The sequence below is a fragment of the Lycium barbarum genome, chromosome 9 (genome assembly GCF_019175385.1).
Source record: "Lycium barbarum isolate Lr01 chromosome 9, ASM1917538v2, whole genome shotgun sequence".
Taxonomy (NCBI): domain Eukaryota; kingdom Viridiplantae; phylum Streptophyta; class Magnoliopsida; order Solanales; family Solanaceae; genus Lycium; species Lycium barbarum.
The window spans coordinates 35,764,580-35,784,019 of NC_083345.1; the positions used below are offsets into that span (position 1 = coordinate 35,764,580).

Consider the following 19,440-nt stretch of genomic DNA (forward strand, 5'->3'; position numbering starts at 1 on the left):
TCAATCACCTTCTCATCAGCCCCCCGGAGTATTTTATCACTCCTAGTAGTGATGGCAAACACACGATCTACACTGCCTCCCCCACTCTTTGGATTTGGAATAGTGTCACTCGGCAGTCCTCCCTTTTTAGGAGGGTGCTGCTCTCTAGAAATATCCCTCATCTGTGACTCAAGCTTCTGAATAGCCGCTATATGGAAACCCACTGTTTCTGTCAGCCCAGATAAAGTCCTTTCAGACTTAGATTGATTGAACAGAATTTTCTCAAGCATTGCTTCAACCTTCGAACTACCTTACTCTATTGACTGCCCTTTTGGTGGTATATAAGGATTGGAAATTTTGTTCCCGAAATTGTTGTTGCTGTTATAGCTCCCTTAGTTCGCACCACCATAATTATTGTTGTAGTTCCCAGAGTTGTTATAAGCACCTTGACCTTGCCGAGGTCTCCATTGATTCTGATTCTGATAACCACCTTGGTAATTCTGTCTTTGGTAACCTCCTTGAGAGTTATTAACATAATTAGCATCTTCAACTTGCATAGGTGGCCCCTCATGGAACGGACCATCTTGAGTATGGTACATCCCTTTTGGCAAAACTGTATCCTCCTCACAAACATTTTCCTTCTTGATCTGGGATTCATCAAACTTTTTCATTAGCAAGGAAATATTTGTTGCAAGTTCTGCCAATGTTTGCTGGGTGTCTTGATTCTCCTTTAATATATTCTGGATCATAGCACTACCATATGGTACCACATTAGCATTGTTTGAGTGCCAAGCCTGATTATGAGTCGTCAGCTTGTTAAGTATGTTGGTCACTCATCGAAAAGTTTTGTTCATGAAACAACCATCAGCTGCATTATTAGAAACTAACTGTGTCACTGCATCTAGCCCTCGGTAGAACTTCTCCATTAATATGTGTTCTGGAATACCATGCTTCGGGCTCTTCTGCAAATACTCCTTGAATCTCTCCCAGGCTTCATATAGTTGTTCCCCCGGTCGCTGCTTGAATTCATATATCTTGTCACGAATTTCAGCCTTCTTGCTAGGGGGGAACCATTTTGTGAGAAAAGCAGTCACCATCTCTGCCCATGAAGTAATTGAATTTCGGGGCAGCTTCTTAAACCATGTTCTTGCCTCCCCAGTCAAGGAATATTTGAATAACCTCAACCGAATAGCATCTTGTGGAACGTTGTTCTGGTTGTGATTAGCACACATATCCATAAAATTCTGCAAATGACGTTGAGGGTCATTCTCGGTAGAGTTCTGAAAGTAACCCTCAAGCTTCAACAACTGGTATAGAGAGGAGTCAATTTTCACGCTAGCAGCTACAACTCGAGGCTGAGCAATAGCAGATGCATAGTCCTCCTCTGCAATAAGATCAGCGAAAATATTCTCATCATCTGATTCATTCGCCTGATTGTTCAATCAATTCCCCTGGTTGCCAGCATGTTGATTTTGCTGATTCTGATTCATGTTCACCCGGTTTCCACAGAATAGCAAACAAGGTGTGATGGAATAATAAAAAGACTTCAATATAGCAAACACTATTTAGTAATTTCAAAACCGTATTCCCCGGCAATGGCGCAAAAATTTGATACGCTCAAATTACACCTAATAATGTTATAACGCGGACGTTGTCAAATATAGTAACCCAACAAGGTATGGGTCGAATCCCACAGGGAATATGGTGTGAAAAGGTTACTAAAATCGTAGGATGCTAAGCTTAGGTCTAATGTCTTAATCCGTTGATTTGGGTAATAGTTGGTTTTTCTATAAGTAATTGCTATCTACTTGCTTTGGTGGAAATTTATGGTAAAAGAAACTAAGGTTGTGTCCCCATTAGATAGAGTGTATGATCATGGGTATTGATCTCGATATACTTCTAATGGATCATTATATGAATGCACTTAATCTCTATATGAAGCTCTACTATTTCCCAATAAATAAAGATTATCTCTTTCTATGATTTTCTCAAATATAAGAAAGTAACTATGAAGAACGATTAATCATGCCAAGTAAATTCTTCTTATTCCTTACTGAATTTATTAAACAAGATTTAAAGCTTTGAGTCCTTGTTAGTTATTCTTACCAACCCTAATTATTTTCCTAAATAAACCAAGGTTTATGGCTTTAATCAATGTTTGTAACCATTAATTATGAATGAAGAATGAAGAATAACTAAACCCTAATAATCCATTATGTATATATCAATCACAACCCAATCACACAACACCCATCATTGGGTTCACAACCCTAGTAAGGGAAATTAGCTACTCATAGAGGAAGAAGAACAATAAGAAATAATGGGAATCATAATGCTTACAATTGATTGCTTGGACTTGAGAAATTACTTGCAATTGTTTGTAATCTCCAAAAGATTTCAAAACTATGAGCAACTAATGTTAAGGAAAATAAAAACTGAGTTATGTAGTAATGTCTTTACAAGAAATCTAAAATCAGGTATTTATAAGAGTCAAAACCGTGCAAAATTGGATTAACAAAATTGCCCTCGACGGAACAATGTACGGACCGTACATTTTATACGGTCCGTAGAATCAGTGACAGTCTTCCGTAAAATCTCCAGTTGTCAGATGCACGATCCACTTTTACGGACCGTAAAAATTATACGGTCCGTATAACTTGCCCGTAAATCCTCCTCTTTAAGACTCTTCTGGAATCAACATACGGTGAGTTTTACGGACCATAAATATTATACGGTCCATACTTCTTCCTGGACTTCCACTTCATGTCTGAACCCTTTCTGTTAAGTATCTACGATGGATTTTACGGACCATGAATATTCTACGGTCCGTATGTTCCTCCGTATAGATCAGGCTTAAGTTAGTTTTCTTTCTTTGCACAAATTTTTACTCCATTTTCATGACTTGCTCCCGAAATACGTTAAACATCTGCAACATGTCACAAACACATCAAAAAGACCAAGAGTTGCTTAAAAACAAGTAAAACTTATAGCCAAAAAGTATCGAATGTGCCATAATTTCACGGCACATCATATACCTCTCCCTCTTTTCACTAATCTATGTATATTTGTGTATATTTATACTCTTTGTTCTTAGAGCTTGCACTTATGACCATCTATTCACCTAGTTAGTCCTTAGTTCTTAACAATGTTCAAATCTGAGACTAAAGTTGGTTCAAGTTCAGCTTAATTCTATACATGTTAGGCAAATGATTCACACTAGTGTTATATATTCCCTCTAGTAATCAACAATCCACATAGTAACAAATGTGAGGACCGGTTAATGCATATTCATGATGTTGGTTAATAACAAAGCATAGTAGAGAGATGCAAGTTAAAGAGGATCCAACATATCACAAATTATGATCATAAAGATGGGTTGGAACACCCGGAAGTCAGAGTTGAAACAACACTAAAGAGATTGGAATTGAGCAGATTCAAATGACCGGAAAACACATAGGGATGAACCTTTACTTTAGTCACTTTAACGGTAATAAGAGCATGTATGTAAAAAGGGGATATATCATTCATATGAGTTGCCACTTAGGTCTAAATGAAAAGAAAAGCTATGTCTTCTACAAGACCTCACAGAGACAGAATGACACAAGGTCTCAGCAAACTAAATGATTTTAGTCGCTTTAGTATTCTCTTCAAGACACAACCTCACTACCAACATCTCAACTCAACCAACACCCTTTTGTTCCCAGAAATCGACCAACTACTTATAGATAGGCTTCCTACTTATTTCAAACACAATTATTTAGACCAGACAGCCCCAATGACTCAAATAACATAGAATTTCATATCACAATGAGACTTAGACATTAAGGCTTCTACTAGATCCACTTTCTAGGAGTTAACAACCTGAAGTGAGCAGTTTCTTCTTCCATTTTTAACAGCTTGTCTAAACACTTAACAAATTCATCTTTTGGTTCTCCCTTTTGGTTTACTGATACCAGTTGGAGTACTAGGAGTATGAACAATGTAGATATACACCCTATAGGCATGTAGGACATACCATGGCACCTCTTATTTGGAGAGAAGTGTTGTGATCCAAGTTATACTTGGTTCATGCTTAACCCTCTCCTTAAGGTGCCTTTAAAAGGTTTCCTCATGTCAAATGGTTTATAACTCACTTATACACACTTAAGCTTTTCCAAATACCATCCCTAAACCAAGTCCAATTAAATATTTCACCCAACTGTGACATAAATTTTAACATCTTCAACTACCCTACCCTAGCATTCTTGTTATGAAGTAAATTTCAGCCCTTTTTTTATCATGAAAATCCCAACAAAATCATAAACACCTCATCTTAAGGTTGGTTTTACGAAAGGACAGACTAAGAATAGGGCCAGAACAGTACGTTTCACCCTCAAGAAAAGACTAAACTGCATTATCTAACTCCTTTTGACTATGATCATTACCTACTCAACATTCAAGCACCAATTCATACAATGATTCAAACAGCATATACATAAAAGACCGGGACAGATTCAAATTGCGCTCCTCTTCCCTTGTCTCATTCAAAATTAGGAGAAAACAACCCTCATGAAACAGTCGAGACCATGTGAAGACTTCTAATTTTAGACTTACTAAATGAAGGACAAATTAGATTAGGTCTTGCCCCATGATAATTACATAATGTCATTTATGGTCAAACAGGCTTCAAACACATCTAATCTTATCAATACAGAAGGTTACATAGGACTGGATCATCTATGCTTAAATAAGTTGACTCCTTTATACATTATTAGATATCTTTAGCTCACAAAATCTACTTAATTTCCAATCATGACTAATGAACAGATTAGTTTACATATCTAATAGCTAACCAAAGTATTCAGATTAAAACTGAAAGAACAGCAAATACCATTCACACTTTACCCATCCTATTTTTATGGTGAAAAACTATTCAGATCCATTTCCAGTAATCATAATAAGCTTTGGACCCTAAATTCCAACAACATTCTTTTATATTCATTCTTATTTTAGCATTTCCCATGCCTCTAGAACCATTTTCTTCAAATAAGCAATAAGAGAAAGGCTGGTTTATTGCACTGGTAGGTTTAAACAGGATAGAATCAAATTTAAACTAAATCACAAAGGTACTATTGATCCACCATAACCCCACATTCATCACAAATATAATAAAACTAACACAGCATTATTAGAATACCATCTCTGCTAAACATAACTCACATTTATAGTGTATCTAAGCTAAGCAGATCATCACTAACACTCCAACTAAACAGAAAAAACTAAAAGAAAGTAATAACAAGATAAAAGATTACCTTTTTGGTGTGCAACCGAATCAAGATTGAATTTGGAACCTTAATGCTTCCAATCCAAGAGCTCAGCCACCACACAAGAAGAAAAATAAGTGAAAATTTTAAACTAAGAAGACCCAACTTAAGAAAGTTAAGTCTAAAATTAAACTAAAGATCCTAATCTCGAATATAGAAGCTCCAAAATCAGGCTTTTATGCTATTTTCGCGTGTTCCGATCTGTGTAAATGTGAGGATTGGGGTTCTATTTATAGAACCCCAGAACTATTGAAACCCTCAAAACCGACGATGTGGGACTTGTACATTTTTTAGATGTAAAATACTTGATTTATGAAATCTACGGTTAGGATTAGAAAAAAATAAACATACATGGTTAGATTCGACCTATTCTAGGTCGATCCGACCCAATATCCTATGGACCAATAAAAATCGACCTTCCAAGATTCAAATACAACAACAAAATTGCTAAAATACATGGTGTTTGACTCAGAAAGGTGAAAAAAGGTTGTGTTTTACCTTGTTTAGGCATTGTTTGGGTAGAGATAAGGTTCTGAGTTATCGCAGCATTTAATGCTTTGATAAAATGAGCATGGCAAACCCTGAAAGAACTAGGTTTCTCTCGAACATTGCCAAAAATGGTCATATGACGCAGAAGAGAAAGAAGTGGGGTGAGGCGGCGGGCTAGGGTTTAGAAGGAAGAGGAAGAGAGAGGAGAGAGGAATGGTAGGGTGTGTTTGGTGCGTAGAATGAAGGATGAAAGGGGTATTACCCCTTTAGTTCGTTGGATTTGGGTCGGGTCAGTTCGGTAGTGGACTGGGCCTCAGTCCAAGTTTAAAAGAAAAGGAAGGGGCACCATGTATATATTGTATATGTGTCTGTATGTTTAGTGTATATACTCGTATAAGGGTAAAGTGGGTAATTTAATAAATAGGTTAAACTAAGATATCGATTATTAATCACAATATTTCAATTATAATCAAATTAGGACATAATTAACCCATTTAAAATACGGCCAATTATATAAAGGGGCTTAATCTTGCAAATACGGCCTTAATTGATTTTAATCTAATTTATTATTTCAATTATGGCCCTATTAGGCCTAATTAACCGATTTAGAGTTAAATTGCAATAAGGACCTTAATTAATTTTGAACCAATGACTTTGGTTATTTCAACTAAGGCCATAATTGAGTCATTTGAACCATTAAAAAGTAATTTTGCAAGAACGACCCCAATTGCTTTAAGCCATGAATTGGTTATTTCAATTGTGGCCATAACAGAATAATTAAGACAATTAAAGGCTAGTTTTGTAATACTGACCTTAATTGATTTGAACCAATGAATTTGGTTATTTCAATCAAGGCCATAATAGACTAACAACTAATTATTGTGGAATTTAATCACAATTAAACACTGGATTAATTATGATTAATTCTAACAAATTATGCAAATGCATATCGAATATACAAAATTAAGGATTAAGAGATAAAATGATTAACTTATTCAATTAATACGGTTCCTTGAATTAAACAGAATAAAAATGCTTGCTAATTAGTTTTTTGGTAATTTTAACAATTAAATGAACAATTGTTTCAAATTATCTTCTTGATTGAATTTTAGCAAACATCTCATGCTGAATTATAAAAATATGTAAATCAAATTCCAAATGATTTATAATATCACAGAACTTATTTTGCCATTTCAGAAATCCTTTGGCTTACAGGAAATACACATTTTCACTCCGTTTGACATTCAAGGACTCTGGATAATTAAAATAAATCATGGGAAGTCAAAAATTAGGTGTCAACAACTAACTTACAACTGTTAATGTGGAAGAACAATGTAAATAACTATCACTCTCAATATCATTAAAAAGAGAATAAGTGCGGAAAACAATACAATCGCTAAGTAACTGGTCTGACTCGAACAAGAGCAACCACAGGAATGTCTAATATACAAGTCTGAAAGTCAAATAAAAAGCTGTCTGAATGATCGATTATAAAGACAGGATAGATGAGCCTCCGAGAAGCGATCGTCATATGCTCACCGTAGAATACTCGCAAGTCTGCCTCGAAAATCAGCCTCAAAAAGTAGAAGTGGAAATGGAACCTGTCTCAAAATTTTACATGCCAAAAAGGAGTGTAGCAAGGTAGCATCAGTACAACAACACGTACTGAGTAGGCATCATAGGTCGACAACAGCTAGTCAAAATATGTAAGAAAGGAGACTGAAGAATAGGCATGATCACAATCGAATATAAAGCATAAACCCGAATCCAAGAATAATAGCTCAATTACCAAAATATCCAAGAAACCCTCAATAAATTATATCTAGAATAAGCCTATAGTGAAACATCTAAACCTAAGTCTTGCCAAGGTTTCCACAATTCGTCAGAATAACTAAAATCTCTGGTACCGCCAACAATATTATCTGAAACTTCAAGTCTTAACCTAGGAGAAAGTCTCTAATCCTCAAATCCATTAATTCCCAAGTACATATTAATCAGACACACGGTGATCTTGAATCCGTAACCAAACAGGAAGTCAATGTTCACAAACACCATACAAATACAATAAATAACCATAGCCATAAATTAGGTGTATGAGTGAATGAAGTTTGAATACAATGAAATATAATGCTATGCAATGATTACACAAATGCTCCGAGAGGGCGATGCCCATGCTCCGACAGTCATGACCCATGGGGAACCCACGAAGTACATATACCAGTCATTCCGTATCACATGGCCTAGAATGATTCTTCCACCGAACTTCCCGCTAGCCACTCTGCATCACACATCATAGAGATGGCTATGCGATATAGTAATGTCATATGAATCATAATTACTCCCCTTCTCATTTATCGCCGTCACACTAATATCAGGATCACAACAATATATCATGGATGTGAGAATGTATGTCATGCAATGAGAATATCATATGTAACATATCCATTTCCACTGGTTCCACACAAGGACACTTATCATAATATCGATATCACATTTAAGTCTTTTTCTTTATACACAAGCATGCCAAGATAAGCGAGATACAACTATATTACAAATACGACATGACATAACTTACAAGTCCGGTGATCCGCAAGAAGCATCAAGCCATAATTCAATTTCAATATACATATGAAATAAGAGTGTATTCCATGCATAATCATCATCAACAGTAATTCATATGCCAAGTTTCCATCTGAGTATTATCATATGCATGCATCACTAATTAAGCCTAATCTCATTATCCTCTCCTTTTCCAATGAGTCTCTACTAACACATGCAATCCTCCAAATCATATTGTAATTGCTAAGCATGATTCCTAGAGTTACTAACAGGCCACAAGCAAGGTGACAAGCCACAAATAAGAATACCAACCTAAGAATTCCATCCCAACTTCATACCTGAAGGGGTAACATGCTGTCTCCGACAATCTCTAACTCTACATATGCTTTACTAACCAAAGTCTAACCATGAGGTAAGCTGTAACCTACCTAGAATGCCAAGCTGGAGCCACGAACAACCAAATCTTTGTATTTCCCGTTCGTAGCGCCTCCAAACACTCAAAGTCTAGTTATAAACGTAATCTATGTTAGAAACCATGAAGAATGATACCCATAATGCTAGGCTTCTAGTTAGGTCAAAATCTAACTATGGAATTCAGGGAAAATGAGCCCACAAGGGCAAAACGGGAAATTCTTGGGTAAAACATGCAATTCAAGTCTAGGTGATCAAAATCCACTAGTCAATTTCTAGATTAACTCAAGATTAAGCTAAATTTGGATTTAAAGTAAACCCCCATTTTTAGGTATGAACCCTAACTTTCCATTTCACAAATTTACCTCTAATAATGGAAGATACGAGCTTAACAACAAAGAATTTGAAGCGTTATACTAGCCAATTTCATCAACAATTTCCACTTAAGAAGTCTAAACCCATTTTAAGAATTTCTCATGAAAACCCACTTTTTCCTCTTGGATACTAGCATGGATTAATGATTAGGAATGGAAAGTAAAGAATTCTAAGGCAAAGGATCTTACCTTTATAAAGAATCCGGTCAAAAGCTCTCAAATTCGTCCCAAGATTCTAAATAAATGAAGTAATGAAGTGATAAGGGTTTTGGGGTTTTAACTTAACAAAGACAATAAAAATCAGCCTGTCAATGGATGACCGCCGCAACGCATGGGCTATGGCACACAGATGGCCCGCTATAGCGGCCATCCCCAAAAACGAACAGGCCGCTATAGCAGCAAGCATTACCGCTATGGCGAGCCAGCCACACCAGTTGTCCGACCACTAATGCGGCTCGGCACCAAAACCCAACATCAGCTATAGCCGTCAGTCCCTCTACTATGGCGGGACCGCCACGGCGGTTCTGGTGCCGCTATGGCGGATACACCAGATACTAGAAATTTTTGTTTTGACCAATATCCACCTGAAATTCGACTATCACCCGAGGCACCACAGATACAAAAAAAACATGCAAACATACATAAAAACGCGCTACGAACTCCCCCGTGGCCTCGAATTTCCCAACGGAGGTCCATTTGACAAAGTCAACCCCCAATGGCCTAAAGCCATCTTTCCAACCCAAGTCCCAAAACGCTACTAAGTGCCTTAGGAACCGAACCAAACCTTCCCCCAAGTTATAAATGACCATTCAGACCTCTCGGAATTGACAGGATTCCAAAAAATGTCCATTTACCCAAAAGTCAACTTTGAGTCAAACGATTTTCACTTAAAAGCTCAATTTTCCAAGAGTCATACTAAGACTTGCCTGATAACCTCGAGAACAGTGACACCTATCCCCGCGAGTTAAAATGATAATAATAGGGCTAGGGAACAGGTCAACGGAGGCAAAATAGTCAAATGTGTTATAATGACCGAACGGGTCGTTACAGTGATGAACCAGTAGTTGTAGCTAGGACAACAATCAAGTAAAATGAAAAGTTAAATAGAGGACATTCTCCTGCCATTGTGTGATGCTACTTTAGCCGGAAGATGGAAAATAGAAGAATGAGTGAATGCAGATGTGGTTTATTGGTGAGTGTTGTACGTATTTATTGGCCCATTTTAGTAGGTAAGGCTCCTCTCTTTTTATTTTTATTTTTATATTTTTTAAATATATATATATATTAAAATTTTATAACAGTGTCTTAATTTTAATATAACAAACCATACATTTAAAATGAATTAATCCTGCATAATTAGTCTTTATATAACTAATTCCGGCGTATTTAAATTTGTACACATAATTTATCTCTAACCCAAACGAACCCTTAATAATAAAGGCTTACAAGAATAATTTTAGAGGTGAGTGGTCTTGAACTTTTGCTCCTGCTTGTCTCATGAGTAAAATTTAAATTTAACAAGCAGTTTTTACTTTTCACCTTAAAGGATTGAACGTCCATGGGGCAAACAAGGAAAAAATTTCAAAACAGTCCATTTCTAATGTCATTGAATATAATTTCCTGATAAAAATTTACCTTTTCCGTCCCAATTTAAGTGTCTTAGTTTGACTAGGCATGTAGTTTAAGAAATAAAGAGAGACTTTCGAATCTTGTGGTCCTAAATTAAAGATGTGTACAATGTACTGAAATGTCCTTTGAATATTGTGGCTATAAACTTGCATTGCAGAATGTTTGAATTATCAACTTACTAAATATAGAAAGATATACTCTCTTTTAGGCAAACCAAAAAGAAAATTAAGACACATTAAATGAGACAGAGGGAGTATATATTAAACAAATATTCCCATGCTCAGCACCCGTATAACTCACCAATATTTTAAAGTTATGGATCTAACTGATTATTATCCTACAATGACGATACATGAAAAAAAGCTCTCTTCTCTCTCTTCATGCAAACCCTAAAAAGTGAGCAAACCCTAGTTTAATATTGGTGGCTGGCGGCCAACCACCGATGATATTGCTTCATCATCCCAATTTCCTCCTTTGAACCCTACAACAACAACTACCTTGAACAATAACCCTAATCCAATGCTCAATATAGACAAGACCCTAACATATGCCAATCTAGTTAATCCAAAACATTTGAATCATGACATACAGACGTCCAAAAATGATATTAAACCTATTGAGGGTCAAAAAAGTAGAGATAAATGATGGAAAACGTGTGGTTAGATGGACAAAGGCTGAGGTTTTACGTATGAACTCCATTGAAGAACTAGACTACGTTGTGGTGGGAAAATTTTCATATAGATGGCCAAAGTTGGAGGAACTGAGACTGCAAATTCCAAAACAATGTGGTATCAAAGGTAGATGTAGGGTTGGTTAATTTAGACATCGTCATATTCTAATGAGGTTTGATCTATTGGAAGATTTTATTATGATGACTTCTAAAGGGGTTCATAATATTAATTCAAAAGATGGGTATTATTATCCTATGAGACCATTGATATACGATCCTATGTTTAAAGTTGAAGAAGAAACCACAAAAGCCATGGCTTGGATTTCTTTTCCACACCTATTACCAACTTTCTTTGTTAAAGAATCATTATTTTCATTGGCATCAGCAGTTGGCAAGCCATTACAATTGGATATGGCTACGATTAATAAAGCTCGACCTAGCTGTGCAAGGGTCAAGGTGTTGGTGGATTTGCTTTATGATCTCCCTAATTCTGTAACAATGGGTATTGTTGATGAGGACAATAACAAGTCTAGGGATGTGGATGTTAAGATACCGTATGATGTGTTGCCAAAATACTGCAAAATAATGCATGCTACAAGGTCATAATGAAGAGGGTTGTCGAATTCTTCATCCTGAATTAAGAACTATAACAACAACTGATAAAGAAGTGGAGGATGGGAAGCAGAAAGGTGACGTTATTTTGAAAACCGATAGTAGTGCATGGAATAAAGTTAGGCATGACAAGTATTTAACTCGTGGGAAAGTTTTTGGAAATGCTGTCAAGTTTAACCCTATCAAAGATAATAGAGTGCTGGCAAAGGAAAATGTATCAGGGAATTCCAATAAGGTGGTCAATGATCAGGCTGGGAATGTGATAACTACTCAAAACAAGTTTGATATTTTAGGTAACGAAAGGGAGACAAAGGAGGATGGTGAAGAAGGCATCAAGGACCAACAAGGCCTGATCTTGTTAATGAAAATGGTCAAATAAGGCCTGATTTAGGTGCCAAAATAGTAGAGGGATTGATAAGTGAGGTTACTCAAAGAGATGACCAATAATGTTGACATTCAACTACTAAGGATGATAATTTGGCTGTTCAAAAGATAGATCAGTTACCTATGGAAGATAAGAAGTTGGATGGACTGGAGGTTACTCCAGCTGTTGATATGTTGGCAAGAAATACTTTATCTCTCTCAAAATGGGGTGATAGAGTAGAACATGAAATACTGGAGGATAAGAAATATGGAGAGAATGTGGAAGACCTGCTTAGGGCAGACAAGCAGAGTAGAGAGGAAGCTATTAAGTAGCGAGAGGAGTTAGATCCTCCTGCAGATGTTTTGGTGAATCAGCAGTCTCAAGAAGTGGTGCAGTGTCATGATAATATTAGAGAGACCATTCAATCTGAATGGTATCCTCCTAGATCACCAGAGGCTTAGTCAGAAGATGTTATCTCAGCAAAAGCAGTAGGAGAAGCAGGCAATTCAAGCGGTGGGAAAGTTTCTCCTTTGAAGGAAAACTCTCCAATGAGAAATTTGCATGATTTGGTTTCTCATAATATAGCAGAGGAGTTCAAGTAACCATCAGAGAGGATAGAAGATAATGTGATTAAAGACAAAGATGCAGAATCAGTGCCTGATTCTCCTTCCAAAATAGCTATAAAGGGGGGAAAGAAAGGAAAGAAAAAAAGGTCCAGCACAAGTTCAAGCACCAGTTAGAGTGTTGTCAAAGAGAACTGCTTCTAAAGCTAATGTTAAATGATGAAAGCTTTCATATGGAATATAAGATCTGTGAGAACTCAACAAGCTTTTCATAGATTACAAATGTTGCGCAGACATCATAAATTCTCCTTTATTGCTTTGATGAAGCCTTTTCAACAATAAAGATGTATTGATAAATATAGAAGGAAATTAGGAATGACTCATGTTGGTGTTAATAATTCAGGAAAAAATTGGTACTTTATGGAGGACAATGTTGATGTAGAGGTGATTTCCGATACTATTCAACAAGTTTCCTTGAAACTTGTGTTTCTAGATCTGAATAAAACCTTGGTCATCACACTAGTTTATGCAATGTGTGATGAAAGGGAAAGATTACAATATGGGAGGACATATATCTTGTAGCAGGTTCCACTAACTTTCCATGGTTAGTTGGATGGGACATTAATGTTGTGTTGCATGAAGATGACAAAATAGGTGGGATTCCTGTTCAGCCTCAAGACTATGAAGACTTTGCCTTTTGTGTGAGTTCCTGTGAACTATTGGAAACTGGTTTTAAGGGGAGTCATTTTACTTGGTGGAATGGTAGAGGAGGTGTTGATTGTAACTTTGAGAGATTGGATAGAATTTTCTTTAATCAGTAGTTTCAGTAATGGTTTGCTAACATTGAAATATAGCATTTGGCAAGAACTGGCTCTGATCATGCTCCGTTTCTCATCTCTTTGAAGGAGCAGGCTCAGGTGGTGATAAGGCCTTTTAGATTCTTAAAATTCTGGACAGAACACCAAGATTTTCTATCTATTGTTAGCAACAATTGGGCCTCAGAGGTGACAGGGAATCCTTTTATTTTGTTTAAACAAAAGTTGAAGCATCTAAAAGGTGTACTATCTGCATGGAGTAAAGAGGTGTATAGTGATATCTTCAAATAGCTGATGATTAGAGAAGAAATAGTCAGGCTCAAGGAAGAGTGTTTGAGACTGATCCTTCTCCTATGAACAGAATGGTTCTCCAACATGCTCATGCTGAACTCAAAAAGTATTTACATTTTGAGGAGGAATTTTGGTGGCACAAGTCAAATGTAACATGGTTTGCAGAAGGTGACAGAAATACTAGATTCTTTCATAATCTAGTAAATGGTAGGAGACAGAAATTACAAGTAAAAAGAATTCAGGATGCTAATGGTGGTTGGTTTGAAGAAGTTTCAGACATGGCTAGGGAAGCAGAAAGTTTCTTTAAAAAACAGTTCTCACAAGAGGAGGAATCTTCTGATTTAGTTTACTAAATCACATTCAGGCTATGGTAACTGAGGAAGATAATTTAACTTTGGTGGCTTTGCCTGATATAGAAGAAATTAAAAGTGCAGTTTTTGCAATGAATGGTGACAGTGCATGTGGTCCTAATAGTTTCTCTAGGGCTTTCTTCCAAATCTATTAGAATATAGTAAGGACTGATGCGTTTAATATTGTTAAATCTTTTTATGAAGGTTTCACTCTTTCAAAATCAATTACATATACTAATCTGGTGTTGCTGTCCAAGAAGAATGATGTACAAACTTATGCTGATATGAGGCCTATAAGCTTGAGCAACTTTATTAATAAAGTTATTTGAAGAGTTGTGCATGGAAGACTGGAATCTGTATTGCCTAAGCTCATCTCTACAAACCAATCAGGTTTTGTGAAGAGAAGAAGTATAATTGAGAATATTTCGCTTACTCAAGAAATTGTCAGAGATATTAGAAAATGGGGCAGTCCTGCTAATATGATAGTAAAGCTTGATATGAAAAAGGCCTATGATAGGGTATCTTGGATGTTCTTGATCCGAGTTCTCAAAAAGATGGGATTTGCAGATGGTTTTGTTGACATGATCTGGAGACTAATTGCTAATAATTTGTATTCAGTGATGTTGAATGGCCAGCCATATGGTTTATTTCACTCTACTAGAGGGGTTAAGTAGGGTGACCCTTTGTCTCCATCATTGTTTATACTTGCTGCTGAAGTACTGTCAAGAGCCTTGAACAGCCTATGTAAAGATCCTTTGTTTAGATGCTATGGCATGCCTAAGTGGAGTGCTGATTTGAATCACTTGGCATATGTAGATGTCACTATCATCTTTGCATCTGCTGACAAGTATTCATTAGAATTAATTATGGGAGTGTTACACATATATGAGGTACAATCATGTCGGATGTTGAATAGATCAAAAAGCTGTGTTTATATGCTCAGAAACTGTTCTAGCAGTTTAGCATTAGAAGTAGCTCAGATTACTGGTTTTTCAAGAGATGACTTCCCATTCAAATACTTGGGATGTCCTATTTTTCATACAAGAAAGAAGAAGATTTATTATAACGATTTGATCAAAAAAGTGAAGGACAAGTTGCAGAATTAGAAAGGAAAATTGATGTCATTTGGTCGTAAAGCAGTGCTCATAAGGAGTGTTCTTCAAAGCATGCCTATATATTTACTCTCACCAATGGTTCCCACAAAATACACTATCCAAGAGCTTCATAGAATATTTGCTAGGTTCTATTAGAGCAGCATGTAGGAGAAGAGGAATAGGCATTGGACATCATGGCAAACATGTAGGAGAAGAGGAATAGGCATTGGACATCATGGAAAAATATATGTTTTCCAAAGGAGAAAGGGGGCATGGGATTCAGATCTCTCTTTGATGTTTCAAAGGCCATGTTTGCTAAGTTATGGTAGAGATTCAGGACTAGTTTCACAGTATGGTCCACATTCATATGGAACAAATATTGCAAGAAACAGATTCCAAATTTGGTTAAATAGAAAGGAGGATCACAGTTGTGGAGAAGAATGCTCGAAGCTAGAGATGAGATGGAACAACACATTTGGTGGGAAACAAAAACTGGTTTATCTAGTCTATGGTTTGGCAACTGGACTAGACTAGCACTATTGATCAAACTTTTACCTGTTGGTTATCAGGTCAATGAAGACTTAGAAGATGTGGATGCTGTGTTATCAGAAGGAAATGGGATATTGATCTTTTGCACACAATAGTTCCTGAGGAAATTGTAGAACACAAAAGGTCTAAATTGATTCTTAAGGAGGGGGAAAGACAATGTGACAAAGCATGGTAGATGCTGACAAGTACAGGGAAATTCACAATAAGTAGTGCATGGGAGGTAATTAGACAGAAAAAACAGCAGCAATAGTTCTAAAGAAACATATGGATCAAAGGCCTTCCTTTCAAGATAGGTTTCTTTTTATGGAGAGTATGGCATAGAAAGTTCCCTGTTGATGATGTTTTGGCTTCTATGGGATTAATCTGGCTTCAATATGCAGATATTGTATGGTTCCTGAACAAGAGACTATGGTTCATCTGTTTTTAATTGGGGAATTTGCAGCTGAGATTTGGCAGGTATTTGCAGCAGCAGCACGAGTTAATGGTCCTTTTGTACAGATCAATCAAGCTGTCACTAAATGGTAGACAGCAAAGTGCAACTCCAAGCTGAGTCCTATTTATCAAGGAGCTCCATCCATCATTATGTGGCATTTATGGAAAAGGAGAAATACTATTGTGCATAGTGGGAGGATATCTAGAAACAAAGTGTTATATGGGATTAATCAAAAACTTGTCCAACTTGTTAAACAACTTTATCCAGGTTTGACATTGCCAGATAATTGGCCACAACTGGTGCAGGTCTTAGAAGTTTATCAACCATATATCACTTGCACAACTGTGTAGTGGTTAGTTCCTCCAACAGGTAGGTTCAAGTGTAACACATATGGGGCTTATAAGAGCAGTACTAGAAAGAGTTCTTCAACCTTCTGTATAAGGGATAGTTCAGGGGACTTAATGCTTGCATGGGGCATGTAGGACAATAGAAACATCTTCTCTTAAGGTTGAGGTAAAGGCAATCTTAGAAGGAGTCATTTATTGTGCTAATAATCAGTTATTTCCCCTTATTATAGAGACAAACTCACTTGTCATGAGAAAAGTGTTAAATGGGGAGTGAAAAGTACCATGGAAAGTATGCATGGAGGTTAATAAGATTCAGGAATTGAGATAGAAAGGGAAAATTCAAATGGCTCATGTGTTTAGAGAAGGCAACAAACCGGCAAATTATTTCACTAACATGGTTGTTCATTTTGCAGGTGTTCTTCAATATCATTCTTTTTAGGATCTTCTAGCTAAGGAAAAGACTATTGAGTGACAAAATGTAGATGCCAAGCTTTAGATTCAAGACTTGGAAAACAAGGGAGCCAGATTGAGCACAGCATCAGACTGCATGATATTTCAGCATCATGCCGTAGTTTAGAAATGCAGCAGCAAAAGAGCAAATTTAGTCTCATGCCTAATACTTAGTTACTAGGGAAGTTCTATCCAATGTGTGGTATTAACCTTTTAGTTTATTCTATTGGAAGAATCTCCTTAGTAGCTTTGGTTGTTGGTGTGACACTGATAAATATTCAGAAAGCATTGTCATTAGTTTAGCAGCAAAAGCAGAAGCAGGATGATCACTACAACATAGTTTCAACTTGAAGGATTCTTCATTTGGTTTTTTCATTCCATAAGCACCTGATGAGAGCTTTGAGGTGACTTAAAATGGAATCAATCCAAGGTTGGAGCATAAGCGGCAGCATATTATTCTTTTGCCTTTGCTTTTGCATTTGTTATTGCTAATCATATTGTGGGCACTTTTGGCCAATTTTCTCTGTACAAACTATTTTGATTAAAAAATTTCAATCAGCATCACGCTGGTTGCTTTGATTAAAAATAATAATAATTATTATTATTATCCTAAACAATGTTGCATGTTGAAATATTATAATAGGTACGTTATACGTATTTGAGAGGGGCAGGTTTGCATAAGACGAATCAAATAATTGCCTTCGGCTGGCAAAAAATAAGGCTTAAGATTAGTCCTTATTTGTTTAGACATATGGAGATCTGAATTTTATCATTCAGATTTCATTTATTAAGTGTATTTATTTTTTAATACATCTATATACGATAAAAATTAGGGTCTAAGTTCCTGACCCATCCACCGAAGGATCGGACTAAGAACGAGGGGCAGTAGATCAGTTGAGAACATTTCGGACTCAGTCACCCGAACCTAGCGGTTCCCGAAGAGTTACGTTTCTAGTTGATAAGAGTCTGAGAAATCCGGCTTGTTGCGGAATTCTCTCCGCACGACGCGACACACAGCTGTCAAAATCGAGATTCAAGGAATCACTATCCATGATTAATTTTGTTACCATGTAAAATACAAATACTTGTACCATAAATAGGGAGGTAAGTCCTTACAAGAGCGGGACATCTCGTTTTTATTTTCTTCTACACAATTGTGCTAAACCCGAATTCTCAAGTTCTGTAAGCATCAAAGGCAATAGATTTTTATACTTACTGGTTCAAGTTCGGAGTGCTTTGGCCACGATTCTAATAGGGCGTTGAGCCGTTCTTCAAATCCACTGAGGATATCTCTTACCTTCTTATCCTTAAGTTTTGTTTCATTGTTGTTATTCTTTTTTACTCTATAAATGAATCAAATCGCATATCCTTTAAATCGCATACAAATTTAATTGTTACCTATTTAAGGGGTAGACAGTTTGGCACCCACTGTGGGGCTAAGGACAATAGCGGTGATTTGTTTGCAACTCGGATTTCACTTGCTCTTTTGCCTTTTTTTGAATTCAGGTTAACTTCGACATGTCAACCGCGAACAATACGAACAACAACCACGACAAGAACCCCAACAATGGGATACCACTAAACATCATGCCTCCGAGCGACCTAGTCGACGATCCTCCTGTTGATGCGAGTGCTGTCAATTATAATGTAGCCGTTAACGACAGCGGAGATATGCCCGTTGATAGGGCATCTTCTCGCAGGGCAGCCAGAGAGGCGGGAGAGGAGATTAACTTACGCGTGATTTATGACTTATTGCAGGAACATCAGGTAACGATACTGCAACACCAGGCAACTTTATCCCAACTCCAAAGGAACAACAACGAGGTCAAGAACGGTCGGTGCCCAAACCGAGTACCCGTATCAGCTCGTGGGGAGATTGAGATAAGTAGCGATCAAGAACGGTCGGTGCCTAATGAATCGCCCGAGATGCTAAAGGTGTTAGAGGCGCTGTCTAAACAGATTGACTCTAACGAAGAGAAGGTGGAAGACTATAATTCCCAAGTGGATCAGATTTTAGGGGCACCCCCAAATTCTAACTAGACCGAAACCCAAATATATTGTTCAAAGGCCTTTTCCACCAAGTGCGACTCCGAAGTTGATCCCAAAGAGATTTAAGATGCTGACTATCCCGAAATATGATAGGATGATGGACCCTCAG

The 19,440-nt window shown here is 36.9% G+C and overlaps 1 protein-coding gene and 1 non-coding gene across 2 annotated transcripts; both read left to right on the forward strand.

The window, feature by feature from the left end:
* The first annotated feature begins 921 nt into the window (after nucleotides 1-921).
* LOC132612474 (small nucleolar RNA R71) lies at nucleotides 922-1,027 on the forward strand. Its single transcript, XR_009571832.1, has one exon. It is a non-coding gene; the product is annotated as a small nucleolar RNA R71 (small nucleolar RNA).
* A 12,301-nt stretch (nucleotides 1,028-13,328) lies between these two features.
* On the forward strand, nucleotides 13,329-14,412 carry LOC132611863 (uncharacterized). The gene is made up of 4 exons (XM_060326226.1): nucleotides 13,329-13,397; nucleotides 13,499-13,654; nucleotides 13,808-13,957; nucleotides 14,071-14,412. Exons 1-4 carry the CDS (start codon nucleotides 13,329-13,331, stop codon nucleotides 14,410-14,412), a joined length of 717 nt encoding a protein of 238 aa, XP_060182209.1.
* Nucleotides 14,413-19,440: the final 5,028 nt, after the last annotated feature.